Source organism: Zingiber officinale, chromosome 8A (genome assembly GCF_018446385.1).
Source record: "Zingiber officinale cultivar Zhangliang chromosome 8A, Zo_v1.1, whole genome shotgun sequence".
Classification (NCBI taxonomy): domain Eukaryota; kingdom Viridiplantae; phylum Streptophyta; class Magnoliopsida; order Zingiberales; family Zingiberaceae; genus Zingiber; species Zingiber officinale.
The window spans coordinates 2,981,727-3,005,126 of NC_056000.1; the positions used below are offsets into that span (position 1 = coordinate 2,981,727).

The 23,400-nt window shown below is 43.4% G+C and overlaps 2 protein-coding genes across 2 annotated transcripts; both read right to left on the minus strand.

Moving 5' to 3' along the window:
• Positions 1-86: 86 nt before the first annotated feature.
• LOC122011919 (transcription factor BEE 2-like) lies at positions 87-3,403 on the minus strand. The gene is made up of 11 exons (XM_042568351.1): positions 3,222-3,403; positions 3,040-3,131; positions 2,850-2,905; positions 2,359-2,679; positions 2,083-2,292; positions 1,913-1,981; positions 1,787-1,855; positions 1,634-1,705; positions 1,234-1,416; positions 1,039-1,170; positions 87-573 (listed from the first exon to the last, which is right to left on the minus strand). Exons 2-10 carry the CDS (start codon positions 3,053-3,055, stop codon positions 1,087-1,089), a joined length of 1,080 nt encoding a protein of 359 aa, XP_042424285.1. The 5' UTR covers positions 3,056-3,131; positions 3,222-3,403; the 3' UTR covers positions 87-573; positions 1,039-1,086.
• An 18,372-nt stretch (positions 3,404-21,775) lies between these two features.
• LOC122011985 lies at positions 21,776-23,094 on the minus strand. The gene is made up of 2 exons (XM_042568431.1): positions 22,416-23,094; positions 21,776-22,345 (listed from the first exon to the last, which is right to left on the minus strand). Exons 1-2 carry the CDS (start codon positions 22,789-22,791, stop codon positions 21,993-21,995), a joined length of 729 nt encoding a protein of 242 aa, XP_042424365.1. The 5' UTR covers positions 22,792-23,094; the 3' UTR covers positions 21,776-21,992.
• Positions 23,095-23,400: the final 306 nt, after the last annotated feature.

Genomic DNA, 23,400 nt, shown 5'->3' on the forward strand with positions numbered 1-23,400 from the left:
CCCGTAGCATTGCATGAGGTCCTCAACAAATCTCTCTTACCTTTCTCACATGATCGCCCACTCTCATCTCTTTGGCCCCTTGCAAATGCATGCCCAATTAATTGAGTAATTCAACTTCTCTTTCGATGACATATTGTACTTTTTATGGTGAACAAAGAAGATTCTTGAGCATTTCTCTAGAGTCAAATGTAAAACAGAAACAAGATATTTTGAAGCTCAACAATGCAACGGTTTTGCGTCTGGGAAAGAAAGCCATATAATCTCTGACCATATCTGAGATGATGACCAATCAATCTAGGACCACTCTCAATTCTCATGCTATGCTATGCTATGCTATGGCCTGTGGGGATGGATATGCTCTGTTAATCGCAGAGGCCAAGACATTCAAGACGAGCTCCCAGATGCTATTCCTTTATTTTTTTTATCTTTTCCCATGTGATCTTTGAGCCATCAGCAACCTTTTGTGTAGTTCTTGGTCACAAGGAGATTACTTGGATCCTACAGCGCAGAAGAAAGCGACTCACTTGGATGTTGTCAGACGAAGAACAGGAACTAAAGTTTTAATCTTTGTACCTGCGATTACAAAGTAGAATCATTTCAAGAACGTACTACCACATGATCTCTTCTAGGTGGTCCAAGGTATTGTTAGAATATTTGACACATATATTCTCCTACATTTGGCTACGAGATCACTTTGATATTGTGCGAGGCGAGGATTGTGTATATCTAGAGTCGTGCAGTGCTGCGTCATTGTCTTACAACGTGTGATTCTCGAGAGGTTTAATTTGTGTGCTTTCTTTTCATGTACGTTTACAATGATTGATCCAAGTAAAATATCAAGTAGCACGATTGAGATGGTGAATGATTTTTAAGATTGACTTTAGTTAAGGTTCGATAACATCCTTAACTGCTGAAACTAAGCTGATTGCAAATCCAATAAAGATGAAGATAAAAGCTAGCTAGAAATGTGAACAGACGCTTGAAGTTAGCCATCACTGCATTCTTAAATGTAATTGGTTGGGAGGATAACTGCTATACCTTCACTGCATCACGGGCTCTGCCATCAAAAAACTTCCATGAATGCACCTACCAATGCATTTGGTCTGTGGCAGCTTCACTTGGAACAGTGTTCGTGTTGTGGAGCTCATCCTGCCATGGACTTGGTAGATTCTGCCATGCGCCATGTCAGAGGAGAGCATGGGCAGACGAAGAAAGAAATGGATTAAAAGTTACCTGAGACAGTTGTGAGACATGTAACAAGGGAGAATGCTGCAAATCCTCTGAATTATAGGCAACGTAAGGCATCTCAGGTTGAGTGATTCTTTGATAGGTGGAAGCATACAAGACAGAATTGAAGTCGCTCATTCCTGGTCCAAATGCAACAACAGACGATCCGCTGTAGCACGATTGAAGGACCTGAATGAACAAAATTCAGTTAACATCAGATGCAACAGCATCCTTTGATGGCTAGCAGTCTTGGCACAACGATAAGGTAGTCATGAAAGCTAAGTTACTTAAATTTTTCTTAACAGAATTGAAAAGAGTCTCCATGCTATGCAAGGGCTAGACAATTTACATTGATCCTTACCATCCTCTAAAGCGAACGAATAGGATTTACATATATTGATCTTACATCTTTTGGAAGAATTTGGTCGAGATCAAAGTTCATTTCCGGATGGACAGCCGCAAGCTTCATTGAAAGGAACTGCACATTTCAGTAGTAAAAGTTTGAGTTCTTAACTCCGGCTGATGAATCATGTCTTAATTAACAGGCTTTAGGAGATACCTCGACTTGGCGCTGCAATGACTGTACATAGTTGATTATCTCATCCAGCATCAAAGCCTTGCCATTTATCTGCAAATTTGCAATGTAATGGTTCAATGTGCACCATTATGAAAGAAGCAAAGCAACTACCTTGTTGCATCCTGGGACAAGATCTTGAAGAAGTTTCATCCTTTCACTGATCTTTTCCCTTCTAACCTGCATGTTAAGATGATGATAATGGTCATCATAATAACAATTAGAGAAACTGTAATCATAATTCAGAAAAGACAGTGAGTGCTTCACAATAAACCACCTACTCTTTCTGCAAGGCTGTGAATATTGGTGGCCTGGCCTCTCTTGGCCCTGACATGGATAGAATCATTCTTTGAAGCATCAGCATTCTCAGAAACTCTGCCATTTTTACTGCTTCCAGGGCTCAATTCATTCTTCTGCTTCTTCTCATCTTTCCCTGGAGGATCTCTGAAACGCTCGAGTGAAACATGTTGCTGCATTTCAGCCTTCACATTCTGATAAAGAAATGGTTTTGCCTCAGTACTTAAATGAGTTCATACATATAACCAGAGATTTCTTACTTGAAAATTATTATTTCCTTGAGAGTGGAAAGGTAACTGTCCACCTCCAGCTGCAATTTTCCTCTTGTAACCTTCGTCAATGGACTTCATGTCTTCATGAGATCTTCCATTGTGAGAGGGTGCAGCACCAGCAGCCAAATCATTGAGTTCTTGATCTTGCGTTAACCTGATGTTGCAGTAGGAGGACATTCTATTTGACTCAGTGAAGTTCATCCTCTGCACCACACTGAGGGAATCCCAATTGTTTCCCGAATACTCTTTGGAAGCTATCGCAGCTGAAGATGCTCCAACAAGTCCAGATGGTCGAGCGGAAGAATACATCTGTGAACAATGGCAATTTGCATCGACATCAAAAGAAGAGTTTGATCGAGAAGGGCTGAATTCAAGGTTCAAACAGATGATGTGGGAACACGGGTAACTTTTGCTTTAGGTAAAGAATTGAAGGAATGTTGACTGGTAATTTCTTGCAGAACTCAACAAGGAACATTTACCCTTGGCAGCTTTAAATCAAGAGATAAAAAGCAAAAGAAGTCACTTGCAAAGAATCCTACACATAGAAAGCAAGATAGAGGAGGAACAAATGTCAAGCCATCAAATCTTGCATGAACCAGCAACATTGCTCTGAGCCCACAAGGATCACATATCTCCTACTTCAGTTCCCCAGAAGATAGAAAAGCTAACCTTTTGATCCGAGCATAAAGGAATTGTCTTGCTCCTTGAACTGGCAGAAAAAGAATTGATACAATCTTCCTCTTTTCTTCTTTTCCAAAGAGCTTCAGTTCAAACAAGCTGAAAGCACTCATTATTACATTCTTAAGAACCGTTATCAATCAATGAAATAAAATGTGGAAAGAAGTGAAAACCTGCAATAAATGAGAAGTGAAAATATGGCTACAAATAACTGCTCTTTGGAAATAATCTCAAAGCTCAACTCTTCCAAAATTTTGACCTCAGCTAAAGCAAACAAGAAAAGGTGAATGAAAACCCAAGCCTTAAATCCTATCAAGAATAAACACCTCCAATAGAAAACGTTACCTTTAGCAAGCTAAATGCTCATGAAGAAGAAAATGAAAAATCATTAAGAAACATAAAACAATCTAAGCATTAGGTGATTCAAAGGTAGATAAAGAGAGCGAGGCATGGCTGGTCTCACTGTTATTTTAATGCTTTTATGGGATAAAATGGATGGCAAGGTGATTCTCTTCCACACCAAACTGTGTAGGTGCAACCTTCTACTGACACAGTGCCAGCCATTTCTGCACTCATTTTTCCAACTACCAACCCATCACACAGGTACAAAACCCTTTTTTCTCCTTTTTTTTTTATCTGAAACATGTGGGAACCTTGGGATCCTTTTTTCCTTCTTGTCCTTTACGCTTCAAAAGCTTGAGCAAGCTTGCTTGGAATTGAATGCTGGAACATGGTCAAAATGACAGACATCAAATAGTCAACAGGATGTGCACTATCACAAATCCATCACAATACATAAGTGGCAGACAATGAAAGTTATGATTAGATTAATGTGGCCTCATGATTAAAGAAGCAAATCAATCCACTGAAGAAGCCAGGTCCTTGCTATAAAAAAAACACACTTTGCCAGAAGTTTTGTTTGATCGCAGTGCAATTTTTATTTCTTCATTTAATTCTAATGATTACTTTTACTTAATTTTATTAAGTAAATTTATTTAATTTAACTATGCATTTTCATTCAGTTTAAGTATATACTTACATTTATTTAAAAAAAAATACTTTTATTTAACTTATAATTTTCATAGGCATTGCAATTTGGACTATATTTTTGATAAGTACATTTATTTTATTCAAAGTAAATGTATAAATAATTGTGAGCTTTTAGATGCTTAATTACTTTCTAAAACAACACAATTTTTTAAAATTAATCTTTGAAAGCGAGAGATCATCATCTCCACCACTACATCAATGCCCTGCTAAAAACATGAAAGTCACTCTCGTGATGCATCTCAATCATTCAGCAATAGAATGGCTCCATCTCTTGCCTCTCTCGTGATGCTTCTCAATCATTAATTGAATCATAGTGTCTTTTAATTTTAGGCTTCTCGAGTTGTGGGACTTGTACACTGTGCATAAAACGAAAGGTAGCACGCAATCACAAGGCTTGCTTATGTTAAGCCAAGAACCGGAATGTTGAGCGAAGTGTTTGGAGATTATCAATGGGATTGTTTTGGGTGGACTGGACAAGAACTGGAATGTAGTAAAGTGTCGAGTGTGCAGTAGCAGTGGCTGGCTGCCACTTCACATGGCGACTTACCATCAATGACAATTAGTATTGGGACCAGGGAGTTGTGTGTATTCCCCCATGCACTTGTTGGCGCACTTGTTGCTCTTTATTCTTCAAAATTCAAGTTAAGGTTGCATGCTTCCATTAAGTGGATCAAAGAAGGGTTAATTCGATCCTGCCTGTACAGGCATTGCCCCAACCTCTCACATTGGGATGATGGGACCCACATTTAAGTAGTGGGTCCCACCACCTCATTGTGAGAGGTTGGGGCAGTACCTGTACAGGTAGGGTGAAATTTACCCCAAAGAAGAAGGAATGAGTTTGCTAGGTGCCATGATTGTCATGTGAAATCATGGCATTGCATTCATACAATGCCACTCGGTGATAGTTAATAGAGGGAAAAAAAAAATATAACAAAATATATAGTTGTTTTACTATCCATCGGATTCAATCATTATCAAAACACCAAGAGCTAAATAAGGATCAACTCGACTTGAATTAGCTCAACTGATAAGGAGTTACAAAATCTTAGATTTATTAAAAAAAGATTTATATATAAAAAATCATTGATTCTCCACTCCTGTCTCTCTCCTCTCGACCATTCTACGGAAAGCTTTTTCATTGCAACAATGAAAAAGCTTTCAGTAGAATAACTAAGTAGTCATGATTTCATTTTTAACTATGGTATATTACAAAGAACAAGAAAGGGGGAATAAATTTTATACTAGCGCCTGTCTTCTTCCCTGAATGTTGCAGGCAAGTGATGGATGCTGTAAATTCTTCGAGATCCCCTGATGGTTCTGTGGCCTTTTTATGCTTTGTTCATTTCCTATACTACATTTTTTCCTCTGTTCTCTTTTGCATTCCCTCTGTGCCATCTTCAGTATGTTCAAGCTCACGCTTGTCTTTTCCTCACATACCTTTTTTTTCTTCTCAGGTATGTATACAAGGGGATTTCTTGAGAGCAAGCATGAAGTTTTTGTTGGACACAAATAATCTGCCGGAGATTTTAGGATATTTAGCTGAATTTAAAATTACACCGAATTCAAATTCAATTTACAATTGAGATGACCTGAGCTAATAATCTCAGACTGCCAGCAGGGGCTGGTTTTGAGCAAATCGTCCGAGTAGCAAGTCAGGTCAGCAGCTCGGATCGGCAGACCAGCTCGGCGGGTCGGCAGACCAGCTCGGCGGGTCGGCAGCTCAGCTCGGCGGGTCGGCAGCTCGGGTCGGCAGACCAGCTTAGCGGGTCGGCAGACCAGCTCGGGGGGTAGACAACTCAGCTCGGCGGGTCGGCAGCTCAGCCGAACAGCAGGTCAGGTCGGCAGCTCAGTCGAACAGTGGGTCAGGAGGATTGATCGAGGCCTGCGAGTTCGCAGTTTCCTTGAAACAGATTCGCCCCCACCTCCGGCTGTGCTTCGAGGCCTATTCCGGAGGTCTGTTTCCCAGGATATAACGATCTGACCGTGGACTCCACCAAGCACTGGTGGTCACGACGAACTGAGTGGCACCCGATCACTATCACGGGGGCTCTGTCGAGTAGGAGTTGTACGATAGAGGGGAACGAGGAGGAGGACCTTTGCTTTTGTTGCTCTCTTTTCTTTTCTGCCTGTGATCACAACCTCCTTATATAGGAGCTCAGATCAACGGTAGTGTTAATGACCTTAATGGTCATTATTAGCCGAACAGCGAAACGACCACCGTTTCACTCATTATTATTCGGCCGGTTTTATTCTGCATTAATCTCGAATTAATGTATCCATTTTACAGCAACAAAAAGTTCAACGTGGCAAAATGTTGGTTGTTCTGTTTGGGCAAATTTTTTGCCCCGACCGGTCCGGCATTCGTGTGCGCAAGTCGCGCTCGCGCACGAGTCAACTTGGTTCAATGCAATCCGGGCCTTGGATTTGCACCCCCCTGCGCACCCACGCGTGAGAGAGAGCCTCTCCCCATGCATTTGTTCACATCCTCAATGCATGTGAATCAATATAAACCAACAAACTTGCCTTGAAACTTCCAATGTGGGACTAAAGTCCCATTCACAATGGAGCTTCTTCTCTTCCACCTCTTCTCCATTCACACTTATTCAACAATCCCCCACATGAATAGAGATATGGTATGTGATAGCATTCAGCAGTTGAGTCAAGTATAGGATAAGTAGGGTTTACCCTTTGAACCTTCCCTTGTGAAGATCTGGTTGCTTACTGGCTGATAGTAGACATGATGTCCTTGAACTATACTGCCGTCTGTGTAAGCAGTGACAAATCTCACCCAAGACTCTCCCTGATACAACTCAGTTCTCATGAGTGTGTTCGTTCTTGGCCATGAACACGCCTGGTTCTGTGAGAAGCTCTAAGAATTGTGCCTCCAATTCTCTTCGAAGCGGCCCCACTTCTTTCTCACATAGGTGATCCCTCAAGAGTTACCATCTACTCTTTTTGATCATTAAAAGCTCATTAGCTTATCCTGCTCTAGTCACTGTTTTAATGGGCTACCCCCACAGTGTGTCTAGTCAGTGCAGATTAGTTGTCCCTTTGAACCTAGTTTTTAGGATCTCCAGTCAGCATAGGTTGGGTGTCCTCTGCACTGATCACTGACAACGGCATCAAGCTCATTCCCTGTGATGAGCTTGCAACTAACTCTCGATTTAACCCTTTGGTTAGCGGATCCGCTAGGTTATCCTTTGACTTCACATAGTCAACAGTGATAACTCCAGTTGAGAGTAGTTGTCTAATGGTATTGTGTCTACGACGTATATGTCTAGACTTACCATTATACAGATGGCTCTGTGCCCGACCGATTGCTGATTGACTATCGCAATGTATGCATATCGCCGGCACCGGTTTCGCCCATCGTGGAATATCTTCTATGAATTGTCGTAGCCACTCAGCCTCTTCACCGCACTTGTCAAGAGCTATAAACTCAGATTCCATCGTGGATCTAGTTATTACGGTTTGCTTAGAAGATTTCCAGGAAATGGCTGCACCTGCTAGAGTGAAGACATACCCACTCGTAGACTTAGAGTCTTTTATATCGGATATCCAACTTGCATCGCTGTATCCTTCGATTACAGCAGGATATCTCGTATAGTGCAGTCCATATTCACGAGTATACCTCAAGTACCTCAGTACTCTTGTTATCCCTTTCCAGTGCTCAACACCGGGATTACTCGTGTATCTACTCAGTTTGCTTACTGCGTAGGCCAAGTCTGGTCGAGTACAACTCATCAAGTACATCAGACTTCCAATCACTCGAGAGTACTCTATCTGCGAGATACTTTCACCTCGATTTTTCGATAGATGTTGACTCGTATCTATCGACGTTCGTGCCAAAGCAGTATCACCCTTGGTGAATTTTTCAAGAATTTTGTCCACGTAATGGGACTGACTAAGAACAAGTCCTTCTGTCGTTCTAAGAATTTTGATTCCCAGAATCACATCAGCTAGGCCCATGTCTTTCATGTCAAATCTTGAGTTCAACATATCTTTTGTGGATTTGATTATCTTATCATTACTCCCAATGATAAGTATGTCATCTACATAGAGGCACAAGATGACATAGTCACTCTCTGTGGCTCTCATGTAGACACATTTATCACATTCATTGATCTTGAATCCACATTCCTTCATGACATTATCAAATTTCTCATGCCACTGCTTTGGAGCTTGTTTCAAGCCATATAATGACTTCACCAATCTACATACCTTGTTTTTCTGTCCTGGTACAGAAAACCCCTCAGGTTGGTCCATGTAGATTTCCTCTTCTAAATCCCCGTTTAGAAAAGCTGTCTTTACATCCATTTGATATATTTTGAGATTCCATAGAGCGGCTATAGCCAACAATACTCTAATGGAAATTATTCTCGATACCGGAGAGTATGTATCGAAGTAATCAAGGTCTTCTCGTTGTTGGTATCCTTTGATTACCAATCTGGCCTTGTATTTATCGATCGTGCCATCTGACTTCATTTTCTTCTTGAAAATCCACTTGCAACCTAGTGGTTTACTTCCCGGAGGAAGATCCACAAGTTCCCAAGTGTGATTTTGCAAGATAGATTCTATCTCAGATGCAATTGCCTCTTTCCAGTGAGGTCCATCAGAAGAGCCTACAGCTTCTGAGTAACTACGGGGCTCACTCTCCAACATAAAAGTGATAAAATCCGATCCATAGAATTTTTCTACCCGAGCTCTTTTGCTCCGTCTAGGCTCAACCTCCACTGGTTCCTCATTGTCATCATTTTCTTCTTCGCCTTGTGTTTCATTCGCCCGTTTTGAGGAGCTAGCATCCTCACGGGTCTTATACGGAAACACATGCTCGAAGAAAGTGACATTTCTCGATTTGATTATCGAGTTCCTGTGTATCTCCGGTACGTGTGACTCATGCACACAAAATCGATAAGCACTGCTGTTATGTGCATATCCAATAAATATGCAATCAACAGTCTTTGGTCCTATCTTAATCCTTTTCGGATCAGGTACCAATACTTTGGCAAGACACCCCCACATTCGTAAATATTTGTAGGACGGTTGTCTTCCATTCCACGACTGATAAGGGCTCTTATCTATTTTCTTCCGGGGCACCTTATTTAAAAGGTAATTAGCTGTTAACACAGCTTCCCCCCACATGGACTCTGGCAATCCAGAGCTTAATAAAAGAGCGTTCATCATCTCCTTAAGAGTTCGATTCTTTCGCTCAGCAACCCCGTTTTGCTGAGGAGTATAAGGAGCTGTTGTTTCATGTCTGATCCCATGTTCAGCACACAACTCAGCGAACGGTGACACATATTCACCGTCTCGGTCACTTCGAACCACCTTAATCTTTCTATTAAGCTGGTTTTCAACCTCGTTCTTATAGAGAGCAAATTTCTCTATAGCTTCATCCTTACTTTTAAGAAGATACACATAACAGTATTTTGTGTTATCATCTACAAAAGTGATGAAGTATTTATTTCCACCACGCGTTGGCGTACCTTTTAGATCACACACATCAGTGTGAATTAGGTCAAGTGGTTCGTTACTTCTTTCAATATGTTGAAAGGATGACCTTGTCATTTTCGCTTCAACACAAATCTCACACTTGTGTTTTGGGTCAAGGTGGAATGTAGGTATGCTTTGCATGTTTATTAATCTACGCAATACATCGTAGTTAACATGCCCTAGTCTACCATGCCACAAACACGAAGACTCAAGCATATAAGTGGAAGAGCTTTCAGTTTTATTTATCTTGGGCCTAATAGCCATTACATTGAGCTTAAACAGCCCATCAGATACATAGTCTCTTCCTACAAACATCCCATTTTTGGACAATACAACTCTGTCCGACTCAAAAACAATGCGAAAGCCATGCTTGCTTAGAAGTGATCCGGACACTAGATTCTTACGAATCTCCGGAACATACAGCACATTGTTCAGAGTGAGGTCCTTGCCCGAGGTCATCTTCAGCACCACCTTTCCTTGGCCTTTGATGTTCGAGGTTGCTGAGTTCCCCATGAATAGTTTGTCTCCAGTGACTTCTTCGAAGTTGTGGAGCAGCTCTTTGTTACAGCAGACATGTCGAGTGACTCCAGGTCGATCCACCATTGCCGCGGGTTTGAACCGATCAGGTACATAGAGGTCGTCCATTTCTGGTCCCTCGTTCGGGTTGGCCTCCTGCTTCTTCTTCACTTCTGCACTCCGAAGATTTGTGACCCACTTTGTCACAGTTGAAGCACTTCCCAGAGAATTTCTTCTTGCTGATGCTTCCTTTGGGTCCCATCTTGGAAGACTTGGGGTTCTTCCGTTTCGAGCTTTGTCCGTGCTCGACCACGTTGGCTTTGACAGTAGCCGGAGAGAACAACTTTCTCTCTGAACTCTTGTTGTCTTCTTCGATGCGAAGTCGAACGATGAGTTCCTCCACATTCATCTCCTTCTGCTTGTGCTTCAGGTAGTTCTTGAAGTCCTTCCAGCCGGGAGGCAGCTTCTCGATGATAGCAGCCACTTGGAAGGTTTCACTCAGAACCATCCCTTCTGAGTGGATCTCATGCAAGATCACCTGAAGCTCCTGGACTTAACTGATCACCGTCTTGGAGTCAACCATCTTGTAGTCCAGGAATCTGCCCACGATGAACTTCTTTGCCCCTGGGTCCTCCGTCTTGTATTTCTTGTCTAGGGACTCCCACAGTTCCTTAGTCGTACTCTTCATGCTATACACAGCGTACAGCGAGTCGGCAAGGCAGTTGAGGATGTAGTTTCGGCAAAGGAACTCAGAATAAGTTCATGCCTCCACTGTACTGATGGTTTGCGCATCAGCATCCTCAGTGCGCTTGGGAGGGTCCTCGATCAAGAACCGAGCCAGATTGAGTGTGGTCAGGTAGAAGAGCATCTTCTGCTGCCACCTCTTGAAGTTCAGTCCACTGAACTTCTCTGACCTTTCCCCATGACTGATTGGCACAGTTCCAATCGGGGCGGAGGGGGCCTGAATGTGTTGAGTCTGTTGCACCTCAACAGTTAGTTCTGTGGTCATCTCAACAGAATCGAGTCTGTTTCAAGATTGTTAGACACAAACAATTTGCCGGAGATTTTAGGGTATTTAGCTGAATTTAAAATTACACCGAATTCAAATTCAACTTACAATTGAGATGACCTGAGCTGATAATCTCAGGCTGCCAGCAGGGGCTGGTTTTGAGCAAATCGTCTGAGCAGCAAGTCAGGTCAGCAGCTCGGGTCGGTAGACCAGCTCGGCGGGTCGGCAGCTCAGCTCGGCGGGTCTGCAGCTCGGGTCGGCAGACCAGCTCGGTGGGTCGACAGACCAGCTCGGCGGGTCGGCAGCTCAGCTCAGTCGAACAGTGGGTCAGGAGGATTGATCGAGGCCTGCGAGTTCGCAGTTTCCTTGAAACAGATTCGCCCCCACCTCCGGCTGTGCTTCGAGGCCTATTCGGGAGGTCTGTTTCCCAGGATACAACGATCTGACCGTGGACTCCACCAAGCATTGGTAGTCACGGCGAACTGAGTAGCACCCGATCACTATCACGGGCGCTCTGCCGAGCAGGAGTTGTACGACAGAGGGGAACGAGGAGGAGGACCTTTGCTTTTGTTGCTCTCTCTTCTTTTCTGCCTGTGATCACAGCCTCCTTATATAGGAGCTCAGATCAACGGCAGTGTTAATGACCTTAATGGTCATTATTAGCCGAACAGCGAAACGGTCACCGTTTCACTCATTATTATTCAGTCGGTTTTATTCTGCATTAATCTCGAATTAATGTATCCATTTTACAGCAACAAAAAGTTCAACGTGGCAAAATGTTGGTTGTTCTGCTTAGGCAAATTTTTTACCCCGACCGGTCCGACATTCGTGTGCGCAGGTCGCGCTCGAGTCAACTTGGTTCAATGCAATCCGGGCCCTGGATTTGCACCCCCCCTGCGCACCCACGCGTGAGAGAGAGCCTCTCCCCATGCATTTGTTCACATCCTCAATGCATGTGAATCAATATAAACCAACAAACTTGCCTTGAAACTTCCAATGTGGGACTAAAGTCCCATTCACAATGGAGCTTCTTCTCTTCCACCTCTTCTCCATTCACACTTATTCAACAATCCCCCACATGAATAGAGATATGGTATGTGATAGCATTCAGCAGTTGAGTCAAGTATAGGATAAGTAGGGTTTACCCTTTGAACCTTCCCTTGTGAAGATCTGGTTGCTTACTGGCTGATAGTAGACATGATGTCCTTGAACTATACTGCCGTCTGTGTAAGCAGTGACAAATCTCACCCAAGACTCTCCCTGATACAACTCAGTTCTCATGAGTGTGTTCGTTCTTGGCCATGAACACGCCTGGTTCTGTGAGAAGCTCTAAGAATTGTGCCTCCAATTCTCTTCGAAGCGGCCCCACTTCTTTCTCACATAGGTGATCCCTCAAGAGTTACCATCTACTCTTTTTGATCATTAAAAGCTCATTAGCTTATCCTGCTCTAGTCACTGTTTTAATGGGCTACCCCCACAGTGTGTCTAGTCAGTGCAGATTAGTTGTCCCTTTGAACCTAGTTTTTAGGATCTCCAGTCAGCATAGGTTGGGTGTCCTCTGCACTGATCGCTGACAACGGCATCAAGCCCATTCCCTGTGATGAGCTTGCAACTAACTCTCGATTTAACCCTTTGGTTAGCGGATCCGCTAGGTTATCCTTTGACTTCACATAGTCAACAGTGATAACTCCAGTTGAGAGTAGTTGTCTAATGGTATTGTGTCTACGACGTATATGTCTAGACTTACCATTACACAGATGGCTCTGTGCCCGACCGATTGCTGATTGACTATCGCAATGTATGCAAATCGCCGGCACCGGTTTCGCCCATCATGGAATATCTTCTATGAATTGCCGTAGCCACTCAGCCTCTTCACTGCACTTGTCAAGAGCTACAAACTCAGATTCCATCGTGGATCTAGTTATTACGGTTTGCTTAGAAGATTTCCAGGAAATGGCTGCACCTGCTAGAGTGAAGACATACCCACTCGTAGACTTAGAGTCTTTTATATCGGATATCCAACTTGCATCGCTGTATCCTTCGATTACAGCAGAATATCTCGTATAGTGCAGTCCATATTCACGAGTATACCTCAAGTACCTCAGTACTCTTGTTATCCCTTTCCAGTGCTAAACACCGGGATTACTCGTGTATCTACTCAGTTTGCTTACTGCGTAGGCCAAGTCTGGTCGAGTACAACTCATCAAGTATATCAGACTTCCAATCACTCGAGAGTACTCTATCTGCGAGATACTTTCACCTCGATTTTTCGATAGATGTTGACTCGTATCTATCGACGTTCGTGCCAAAGCAGTATCACCCTTGGTGAATTTTTCAAGAATTTTGTCCACGTAATGGGACTGACTAAGAACAAGTCCTTCTGTCGTTCTAAGAATTTTGATTCCCAGAATCACATCAGCTAGGCCCATGTCTTTCATGTCAAATCTTGAGTTCAACATATCTTTTGTGGATTTGATTATCTTATCATTACTCCCAATGATAAGTATGTCATCTACATAGAGGCACAAGATGACATAGTCACTCTCTGTGGCTCTCATGTAGACACATTTATCACATTCATTGATCTTGAATCCACATTCCTTCATGACATTATCAAATTTCTCATGCCACTGCTTTGGAGCTTGTTTCAAGCCATATAATGACTTCACCAATCTACATACCTTGTTTTTCTGTCCTGGTACAGAAAACCCCTCAGGTTGGTCCATGTAGATTTCCTCTTCTAAATCCCCGTTTAGAAAAGCTGTCTTTACATCCATTTGATATATTTTGAGATTCCATAGAGCGGCTATAGCCAACAATACTCTAATGGAAATTATTCTCGATACCGGAGAGTATGTATTGAAGTAATCAAGGTCTTCTCGTTGTTGGTATCCTTTGATTACCAATCTGGCCTTGTATTTATCGATCGTGCCATCTGACTTCATTTTCTTCTTGAAAATCCACTTGCAACCTAGTGGTTTACTTCCCGGAGGAAGATCCACAAGTTCCCAAGTGTGATTTTGCAAGATAGATTCTATCTCAGATGCAATTGCCTCTTTCCAGTGAGGTCCATCAGAAGAGCCTACAGCTTCTGAGTAACTACGGGGCTCACTCTCCAACATAAAAGTGATAAAATCCGATCCATAGGATTTTTCTACCCGAGCTCTTTTGCTCCGTCTAGGCTCAACCTCCACTGGTTCCTCATTGTCATCATTTTCTTCTTCGCCTTGTGTTTCATTCGCCCGTTTTGAGGAGCTAGCATCCTCACGGGTCTTATACGGAAACACATGCTCGAAGAAAGTGACATTTCTCGATTTGATTATCGAGTTCCTGTGTATCTCCGGTACGTGTGACTCATGCACACAAAATCGATAAGCACTGCTGTTATGTGCATATCCAATAAATATGCAATCAACAGTCTTTGGTCCTATCTTAATCCTTTTCGGATCAGGTACCAATACTTTGGCAAGACACCCCCACATTCGTAAATATTTGTAGGACGGTTGTCTTCCATTCCACGACTGATAAGGGCTCTTATCTATTTTCTTCCGGGGCACCTTATTTAAAAGGTAATTAGCTGTTAACACAGCTTCCCCCCACATGGACTCTGGCAATCCAGAGCTTAATAAAAGAGCGTTCATCATCTCCTTAAGAGTTCGATTCTTTCGCTCAGCAACCCCGTTTTGCTGAGGAGTATAAGGAGCTGTTGTTTCATGTCTGATCCCATGTTCAGCACACAACTCAGCGAACGGTGACACATATTCACCGCCTTGGTCACTTCGAACCACCTTAATCTTTCTATTAAGCTGGTTTTCAACCTCGTTCTTATAGAGAGCAAATTTCTCTATAGCTTCATCCTTACTTTTAAGAAGATACACATAACAGTATTTTGTGTTATCATCTACAAAAGTGATGAAGTATTTATTTCCACCACGCGTTGGCGTACCTTTTAGATCACACACATCAGTGTGAATTAGGTCAAGTGGTTCGTTACTTCTTTCAATATGTTGAAAGGATGACCTTGTCATTTTCGCTTCAACACAAATCTCACACTTGTGTTTTGGGTCAAGGTGGAATGTAGGTATGCTTTGCATGTTTATTAATCTACGCAATACATCGTAGTTAACATGCCCTAGTCTACCATGCCACAAACACGAAGACTCAAGCATATAAGTGGAAGAGCTTTCAGTTTTATTTATCTTGGGCCTAATAGCCATTACATTGAGCTTAAACAGCCCATCAGATACATAGTCTCTTCCTACAAACATCCCATTTTTGGACAATACAACTCTGTCCGACTCAAAAACAATGCGAAAGCCATGCTTGCTTAGAAGTGATCCGGACACTAGATTCTTACGAATCTCCGGAACATACAGCACATTGTTCAGAGTGAGGTCCTTGCCCGAGGTCATCTTCAGCACCACCTTTCCTTGGCCTTTGATGTTCGAGGTTGCTGAGTTCCCCATGAATAGTTTGTCTCCAGTGACTTCTTCGAAGTTGTGGAGCAGCTCTTTGTTACAGCAGACATGTCGAGTGACTCCAGTATCGATCCACCATTGCCGCGGGTTTGAACCGATCAGGTTCAGCTCAGAGACCACATCGCAGAGGTCGTCCATTTCTGGTCCCTCGTTCAGGTTGGCCTCCTGCTTCTTCTTCGGCTTTCTGCACTCCGAAGATTTGTGACCCACTTTGTCACAGTTGAAGCACTTCCCAGAGAATTTCTTCTTGCTGATGCTTCCTTTGGGTCCCATCTTGGAAGACTTGGGGTTCTTCCGTTTCGAGCTTTGTCCGTGCTCGACCACGTTGGCTTTGACAGTAGCCGGAGAGAACAACTTTCTCTCTGAACTCTTGTTGTCTTCTTCGATGCGAAGTCGAACGATGAGTTCCTCCACATTCATCTCCTTCCGCTTGTGCTTCAGGTAGTTCTTGAAGTCCTTCCAGCCGGGAGGCAGCTTCTCGATGATAGCAGCCACTTGGAAGGTTTCACTCAGAACCATCCCTTCTGAGTGGATCTCATGCAAGATCACCTGAAGCTCCTGGACTTGACTGATCATCGTCTTGGAGTCAACCATCTTGTAGTCCAGGAATCTACCCACGATGAACTTCTTTGCCCCTGTGTCCTCCGTCTTGTATTTCTTGTCTAGGGACTCCTACAGATCCTTAGCCGTACTCTTCAAGCTATACACAGCGTACAGCGAGTCGGCAAGGCAGTTGAGGATGTAGTTTCGGCAAAGGAACTCGGAATGAGTCCATGCCTCCACTGTATTGATGGTTTGCGCATCAGCATCCTCAGTGCGCTTGGGAAGGTCCTCGGTCAAGAACCGAGCCAGATTGAGTGTGGTCAGGTAGAAGAGCATCTTCTGCTGCCACCTCTTGAAGTTCAGTCCACTGAACTTCTCTGGCCTTTTCCCATGACTGATTGGCACAGTTCCAATCGGGGCAAAGGGGGCCTGAATGTGTTGAGTCTGTTGCACCTCAACAGTTAGTTCCGTGGCCATCTCAACAGAATCGACTCTGTTTCAAGATTGTTGGACACAAACAATTTGCCGGAGATTTTAGGGTATTTAGCTGAATTTAAAATTACACCGAATTCAAATTCAACTTACAATTGAGATGACCTGAGCTGATAATCTCAGGCTGCCAGCAGGGGCTGGTTTTGAGCAAATCGTCCGAGCAGCAAGTCAGGTCAGCAGCTCGGGTCGGCAGACCAGCTCGGCGGGTCGGCAGCTCGGGTCGGTAGACCAGCTCGGAGGGTCGGCAGCTCAGCCGAACAGCAGGTCAGGATGGCAGCTCAGCCGAACAGCAGGTCAGGTCGGCAGCTCAGCCGAACAGCAGGTTAGGTCGGCAGCTCAGTCGAACAGTGGGTCAGGAGGATTGATCGAGGCCTGCGAGTTCGCAGTTTCCTTGAAACAGATTCGCCCCCACCTCCGGCTGTGCTTCGAGGCCTATTCGGGAGGTCTGTTTCCCAGGATACAACGATCTGACCGTGGACTCCACCAAGCATTGGTAGTCACGGCGAACTGAGTAGCACCCGATCACTATCACGGGCGCTCTGCCGAGCAGGAGTTGTACGACAGAGGGGAACGAGGAGGAGGACCTTTGCTTTTGTTGCTCTCTCTTCTTTTCTGCCTGTGATCACAGCCTCCTTATATAGGAGCTCAGATCAACGGCAGTGTTAATGACCTTAATGGTCATTATTAGCCGAACAGCGAAACGGTCACCGTTTCACTCATTATTATTCAGTCGGTTTTATTCTGCATTAATCTCGAATTAATGTATCCATTTTACAGCAACAAAAAGTTCAACGTGGCAAAATGTTGGTTGTTCTGCTTAGGCAAATTTTTTACCCCGACCGGTCCGACATTCGTGTGCGCAGGTCGCGCTCGAGTCAACTTGGTTCAATGCAATCCGGGCCCTGGATTTGCACCCCCCCTGCGCACCCACGCGTGAGAGAGAGCCTCTCCCCATGCATTTGTTCACATCCTCAATGCATGTGAATCAATATAAACCAACAAACTTGCCTTGAAACTTCCAATGTGGGACTAAAGTCCCATTCACAATGGAACTTCTTCTCTTCCACCTCTTCTCCATTCACACTTATTCAACAGTTTTGTCAAGGGTAAGTGGACCTTTCACTCCATCTCAATGGCTGGAACTCGAAAGCCAGACCTTGATTGATACGGTGCGTGATCGTGGGGTCAGAGAGATGACATGGTCGGGAGTTAAGACCGCGGTATGATTAAAAGTCAAGTTCTCGTGGAGGTCAGAAGTCAAGTTTGCGTGACGGTCAGAAGTTACGCTTACGTGGTAGTCAAAAGTCTGACTCACGTGGAGGTCAAGGATCCGGCCTACGTGTAGTTCAAGGGGCTCAGTTGCAAGATAGGCAGGGTTAGACACGAATGGCGTCTCAAGAATGGACCTGTGTCGAGTGAGGACTCGAGTACAGGTCGGGATTGTGCCAACCAAAAATACAGGTCAGGGCTTCTAGCTTTGCCGCACAGGATACAGGGACAAGCGTACAGGTCGGGATTGTGCCAACCAATGAAACAGGTCCGGGCTTCTAGTCTTGCAGCACAGGATACAGGGACAAACATACAGGTCAGGATTGTGCCAATTAAGGATACAAGTCAGGGCTTCTAGCCTTACGGCACAGGATACATGGACAAGCGTACAGGTTGGGATTGTGCCAACCAAAGATACAGGTCAGGACTTCTAGCATTGCGACACAGGATACATGGACAAGCGTACAGGTCGGGATTGTGCCAACCAAGGATACAGGTCAGGACTTCTAGCCTTGCGACACAGGATACATGGACAAGGATACAGGTGGGGATTGTGCCAACCAAAGATACAGGTCAAGACTTATAGTCTTGCGGCACCAAGTACAGGGACAAGCGTACAGGTCGGGATTGTGCCAACCAAGGATACAGGTCAAGGCTTCTAGCCTTGCGGCACAGGATACATGGACAAGCGTACAGGTCGGGATTGTGCCAACGAAGGATACAGGTCAGGACTTCTAGCCTTGCGGCACAGGATACATAGACAAGGATACAGGTCGGGACTCAGGAAAAGCGGAAGCAAACCGACGCATACAGGTCGGGACTCAGGATAGCTACAGGTCTGCACCCACAGGTCGGGATCATCAAGTATAAAGAGCCAATACAGGAACATTGGAATAAGGGGGTCGGGCGCTACACGACAAGCAAGCCAAGGAATCGTAACAACCTGTCAGGAAATAATCACTGCCTATCAGAAAATATGCCAATGGTCTGGTGTATACATCCCTAGGATTCCTTCCTAGACCTATAGAAGGACGTCACATGTCATCCACCACCAGTTTGACATCCGACATTCCCTGACACCCGTCAGACTCCAGAAACATCCGTTGCAGTATAAAAAGGGATGTTTTGTCCCTTACGGAGGTACCCTCACTCATCATTTCATACTCGTCTTCTACTTTTCGTTCTTTCTCTGTGTTTCTGGGAAAAAAGTACCTGACTTGAGCCTCGGAGGGCCTGATCCTGGGACTTTTTCCCTGGTTTCTGGACTCTAACGACTGGTGGGCTCGTCTGAGTGTGCAGAGAATCCCTGCTTCATCATCTCCGTCACCAGCCCCCATCAGTCGCTCGTGTGAGCTCTCCCAGAGGGTGCCAGATCAACCCGGCTTCGCAACGACTTTTCGTCAACACTAGCGACCTCGCGGCCCGCCTTCATCCGACTCAGCTTCCGGACGGGATCATTGATCTATAAATACATTGTTGAAAATATGACAATTCCACCAAATCTGCTCATCTCCGTAAACAGAGATTTTGGGTTCCCTCCATTTTCAGCTGGATATTTTAGCTCAAATACATGTAAGACTTCCATTCTCATGGCAAATGCAAGGAAGCAATTTTCACAAGTCTTTTGTATCTTGTTGCTTGATTGAAGATGCTAAGCTTCTTCTTTTGATTTGTCAAGTAGAAATTAAGTGTCTCTTTTGTTTGATTGAAGTAAAGTGTCCTTTTGTATCGTGATAATGGAATTTCAATTTAGTTACTTGGTAGAAAATAAAGTTGAAATGCTTTTTCTTTTTAGTGTAATACTCATTCCTTTTTCATATCTTGCTAAAGCTATTACACTCAACTGCAACCCCACATTTTATTCTTATAGTGTTCTACTTCATAGCAAGTGCAATTGTATCTGGTTTCTGAAAATTTCCTTTCTGCAGTATGAGCAACTGAAATGGTGATAGGTGTAGTGTTTTTATTTAGCATAGTTTCACAACTTCTGCAGTAGGATGGCGACAAGCAGGAAATGAGGATCCAAAGCCTTGTAGATGTCGCCGAACGGATGGGAAAAAATGGTGATCGTTCAAGAAAGCATGTGGAAGGCTGTATCGACCATGCCGTGGAAATCATTCCTGCCACAGCACATACAAAATGTGTGGCCATTGTGTCTGGTGATGAAATTTCTGGCAGCCTCACCAATTCACTGCATCAGACTGAATATTTGCAGACAACTGATTGCTGCCCTTCACAATTGGACAATTGGACAGGTAACTCTCACTTGTGGTTTCATTTGGCACTAATATTGTCTTAAAATCTACATTGTTTTAATTTCTTGATGGTATTGATTTTATCAAGCTGGAAGATGCCATCTAAGCTAATGAGCTAAGGAAACATCATTAGGTGTTGGGCTTGGCACAAAGTGACCTGCTTTTTGTTCATGGCCAAAACCATGCCATTTAGTTCAAGTGCTTTCGGTGGGAAACAACGTGTTTTGAGCCAACATCAGAAATGCCAAGAACCGATGAAACCCCGCCAATAATTGGTTAAAAAGAGAGGAAACCAATTGCCGCTCAGTTCTATTGATTTGAGGTTTATCCTATCATGCGCTTGACACCTGTGTATCTACATGTACCTCCCTCCATATCCGTGAGACCGACACTAGGGAGGCCGTTAATGGAGCATGCAAATTTTTCATTACATGAAAGTGATGCAGTCAATATGGTGCGAGAAGTAGGTGTACCAAGGCATATAAGTCAATATCAGAAAGGTTTGATGTCGATTTCCTGCAAGTCTACTATGGCCGGTTCACTCAGAGAGGTTCACCACCAATGAACAAGGCAAAAACCTTTCTCCTCATCTATAAACTTCTTGGCTGATGGATGTGATTTGAGCAATAGGCTAGAGTCATCTACTCATGTCCTTCAGACGAATTCACTCCGGTCCATGTCTAGCGGCGTCTGGAGCAGTCCAAGGGCTGATAACCACAACTCACCTGAAAACAAGGGTGGCCTGTGTGATGATATTCTTAAAACTCCATCGGCAAACATCAGCATAGAGAAACAATGAGTTGACAATGAACTCATTGATCGACAAACATTGGCAAGTCATCGTTATAATTCACCATTGATCGAGGGTCTTCAACAAACTCTTGGAATGGTTAGCCTCAAAATTTGATATTCCACAAAGCATGCTTGTTTCTGAAGACACTACAAATTGAAACGTACACTGTTATCATTTCACACCAAACCTATGCCTGTCTACAATCAGACTCGTTGTTGCTTTTATTATTCACTTAAAGAACTTGGCTATTTTGTCTGCATTAACCTACCCAAACATCTTAAAATGTCAACTCTCTTTAAATACATAATGTGCAGTTTGGTGGGAAGCTTTGCCTTCTGGTACCCAGACATTTTGAAAGTTGCAAGTATTATTTTACTCATAGGAACATGCATGCTTACCTTGTTCAAGATGTGATAAAGTTTCTAATCCATCAATCCTTCAAGCAACTTTAGCATAAATTATATGCCTTACTAATTAATAGCCTTCAAAGCAGTCAATCTTTGGAATATACATAAATGATCATCAAAACTTTAAAATTAAGGAGAATAATCATAGGACTCATTGACTAGTTAACAAAAGTTGTTATAGAATATGGTTTTGCTGAATAAAATTTAGCCAATCATTAGGAGAAAAAACTGATATATTTACTGCTACTTTTTCTAATCTCTGAATCACCAAGCTTAAAGCAGGTGTAGTATCGAAAATTCTTTGATACTACTCCAAATCTGAGCATTAATTAGTGTCTCATTCAATTATGACTCTGTCACATCTAGTTCAACGAGAAAGTGCATGAAAAGAGTAAGTGCAGTCATTGAGTCTTTAATTACAAGTTACTTCATTTGCTCATCAAGAAGCCAATCTGTTTGCTGTGGCATGCACTGTATATATGTGCCTGGTGGTTGAGACTTCAATGATAAGAGTAGACACCTACCATTTTTTGAATGCATTTTGAGAGTGATTTTGTGGTCCCTTCATTAGCTATCATTATATTTCTGAAACTATGCAAAAGCTGCAATATGTGTACTTTTAAGTAACCTCCTACACATCTACACCAAAAAGTCTAGCATCTCTAGGATTACATCTTCTCTGATATCATGGAAGATGACTGCTTCTAAATCAAATCCAATCTCTCTCACATGAGGTTGCAACTCATACCATTTCCTCCTGGTATTGGACATCTCTGTAGATGTCAAGTGGAGAGTCTCATCAGCAATCTCAGGGGCTAAACTTCCATGGCAATGTAGGATGCTTTTGTCATCTTTCTCATTGTTCAACACGAATTCCTCTGCCTCATCAAATTGTTTCCCTGAGTTAGCAGCCGGGTCGGCGAAGGTTGAACAGCAAGCCAGCTCAAGCAACTCTTGGAAGACATTAAAATCTTTTATCTCTTGTGCATCTGCTATAGAGAGAGAGAGAGACACGTGATGAGATAATACAATTGAATCTCTAAATCTTGACAATAAACTTACTGGAATTTAAATGAGCAGGAGAGTCATCTCCACTGGAGTGCAGGTCAAGAACAGAGACAGGGCTGAGCTGCTTCGACTCATCCACGGAGACAGGAGAAGGTAGGTGGTGCAAGGGAAGGACGATCTTTTTCTCGCCCCAGTTCAAGGCTTTCCCATGGAGAAACTTGGTGAGCATGCACTTGAGGAGCTGAAATGTGCCGAGGCCATGCTTTCTGGTAAGCCTCTTGGTGGTCCAGCAGAGTGGCGTTGGGAGGCTCTCGTGGTGACCTTTCTCAATGAGGTAGAGGTCCAACAAGAAGGGCTCCTGTTGCTCCGCCAGGATGTCAGAGAGCCACCGGCCGCTGCCGGTAGGCGACGGCTTGGAAGGACAGGCCATGATTAAGAGGGATGTGAAGAAAAAAAGGAGAGGATTTGAAGTGGGGAAGGTGAGCTGCGGTACTTTTAAACGAGAGAATAGTGAAGAAATATTGGATTGGAGGCAGAGTTAATGGCATGGCAGAAGCGAACTGAAACACTGGAGAATCTATTTGTCAGCTCGTCTTTTTGTTGGTGCGTAGACTCGGTGATGGTGGTGGAAGCTGAACGCTGGTACTGTCGACCGATTCATTTCTAGCTCGTCTACGTTTTTTTTAGAAACTCTTTATTATGAATATTCCAACGCCACGTGAATTCTATTCTAACACCGGAACTCGTCCATAGAAAAACTAAGAATACGAAAAATCGAATTTCATCACGAGAATGATATAAAAAACAAAGAAGTAAAAATATATAGAACCGGATTGAAACGTCATTATCGTTGTTGTCCTTTAATATCCTTTAATGTCATTTGAAATATTTCTAGGATTGATGGCTAGGTTAATGAAAAGTCTAAGAGCTATATTAAGATTACTTTAAAATTCTGAATATCTCCTTTTTATATAAGAATTTAATTTGTTATTTGACCATAAATATAATGATAACGGATTGGATTAAAAAGGTCTACATA

What these genes read in the sequence shown, in the direction of transcription:
- LOC122011919 (XM_042568351.1), bottom strand. An exon ending in TTGATTTAAAGCTGCCAAGG is followed by an intron (nt 2,680 to 2,849) that starts GTAAATGTTCCT and finishes CATTGTTCACAG; the next exon opens with ATGTATTCTTCCGCTCGACC. An exon ending in ACCAAATTCTTCCAAAAGAT is followed by an intron (nt 1,417 to 1,633) that starts GTAAGATCAATA and finishes TTGTTCATTCAG; the next exon opens with GTCCTTCAATCGTGCTACAG.
- LOC122011985 (XM_042568431.1), bottom strand. Translation starts at nt 22,791, where the DNA reads ATGGCCTGTCCTTCCAAGCCGTCGCCTACCGGCAGCGGCCGGTGGCTC. An exon ending in TCCTGCTCATTTAAATTCCA is followed by an intron (nt 22,346 to 22,415) that starts GTAAGTTTATTG and finishes CTCTCTCTATAG; the next exon opens with CAGATGCACAAGAGATAAAA.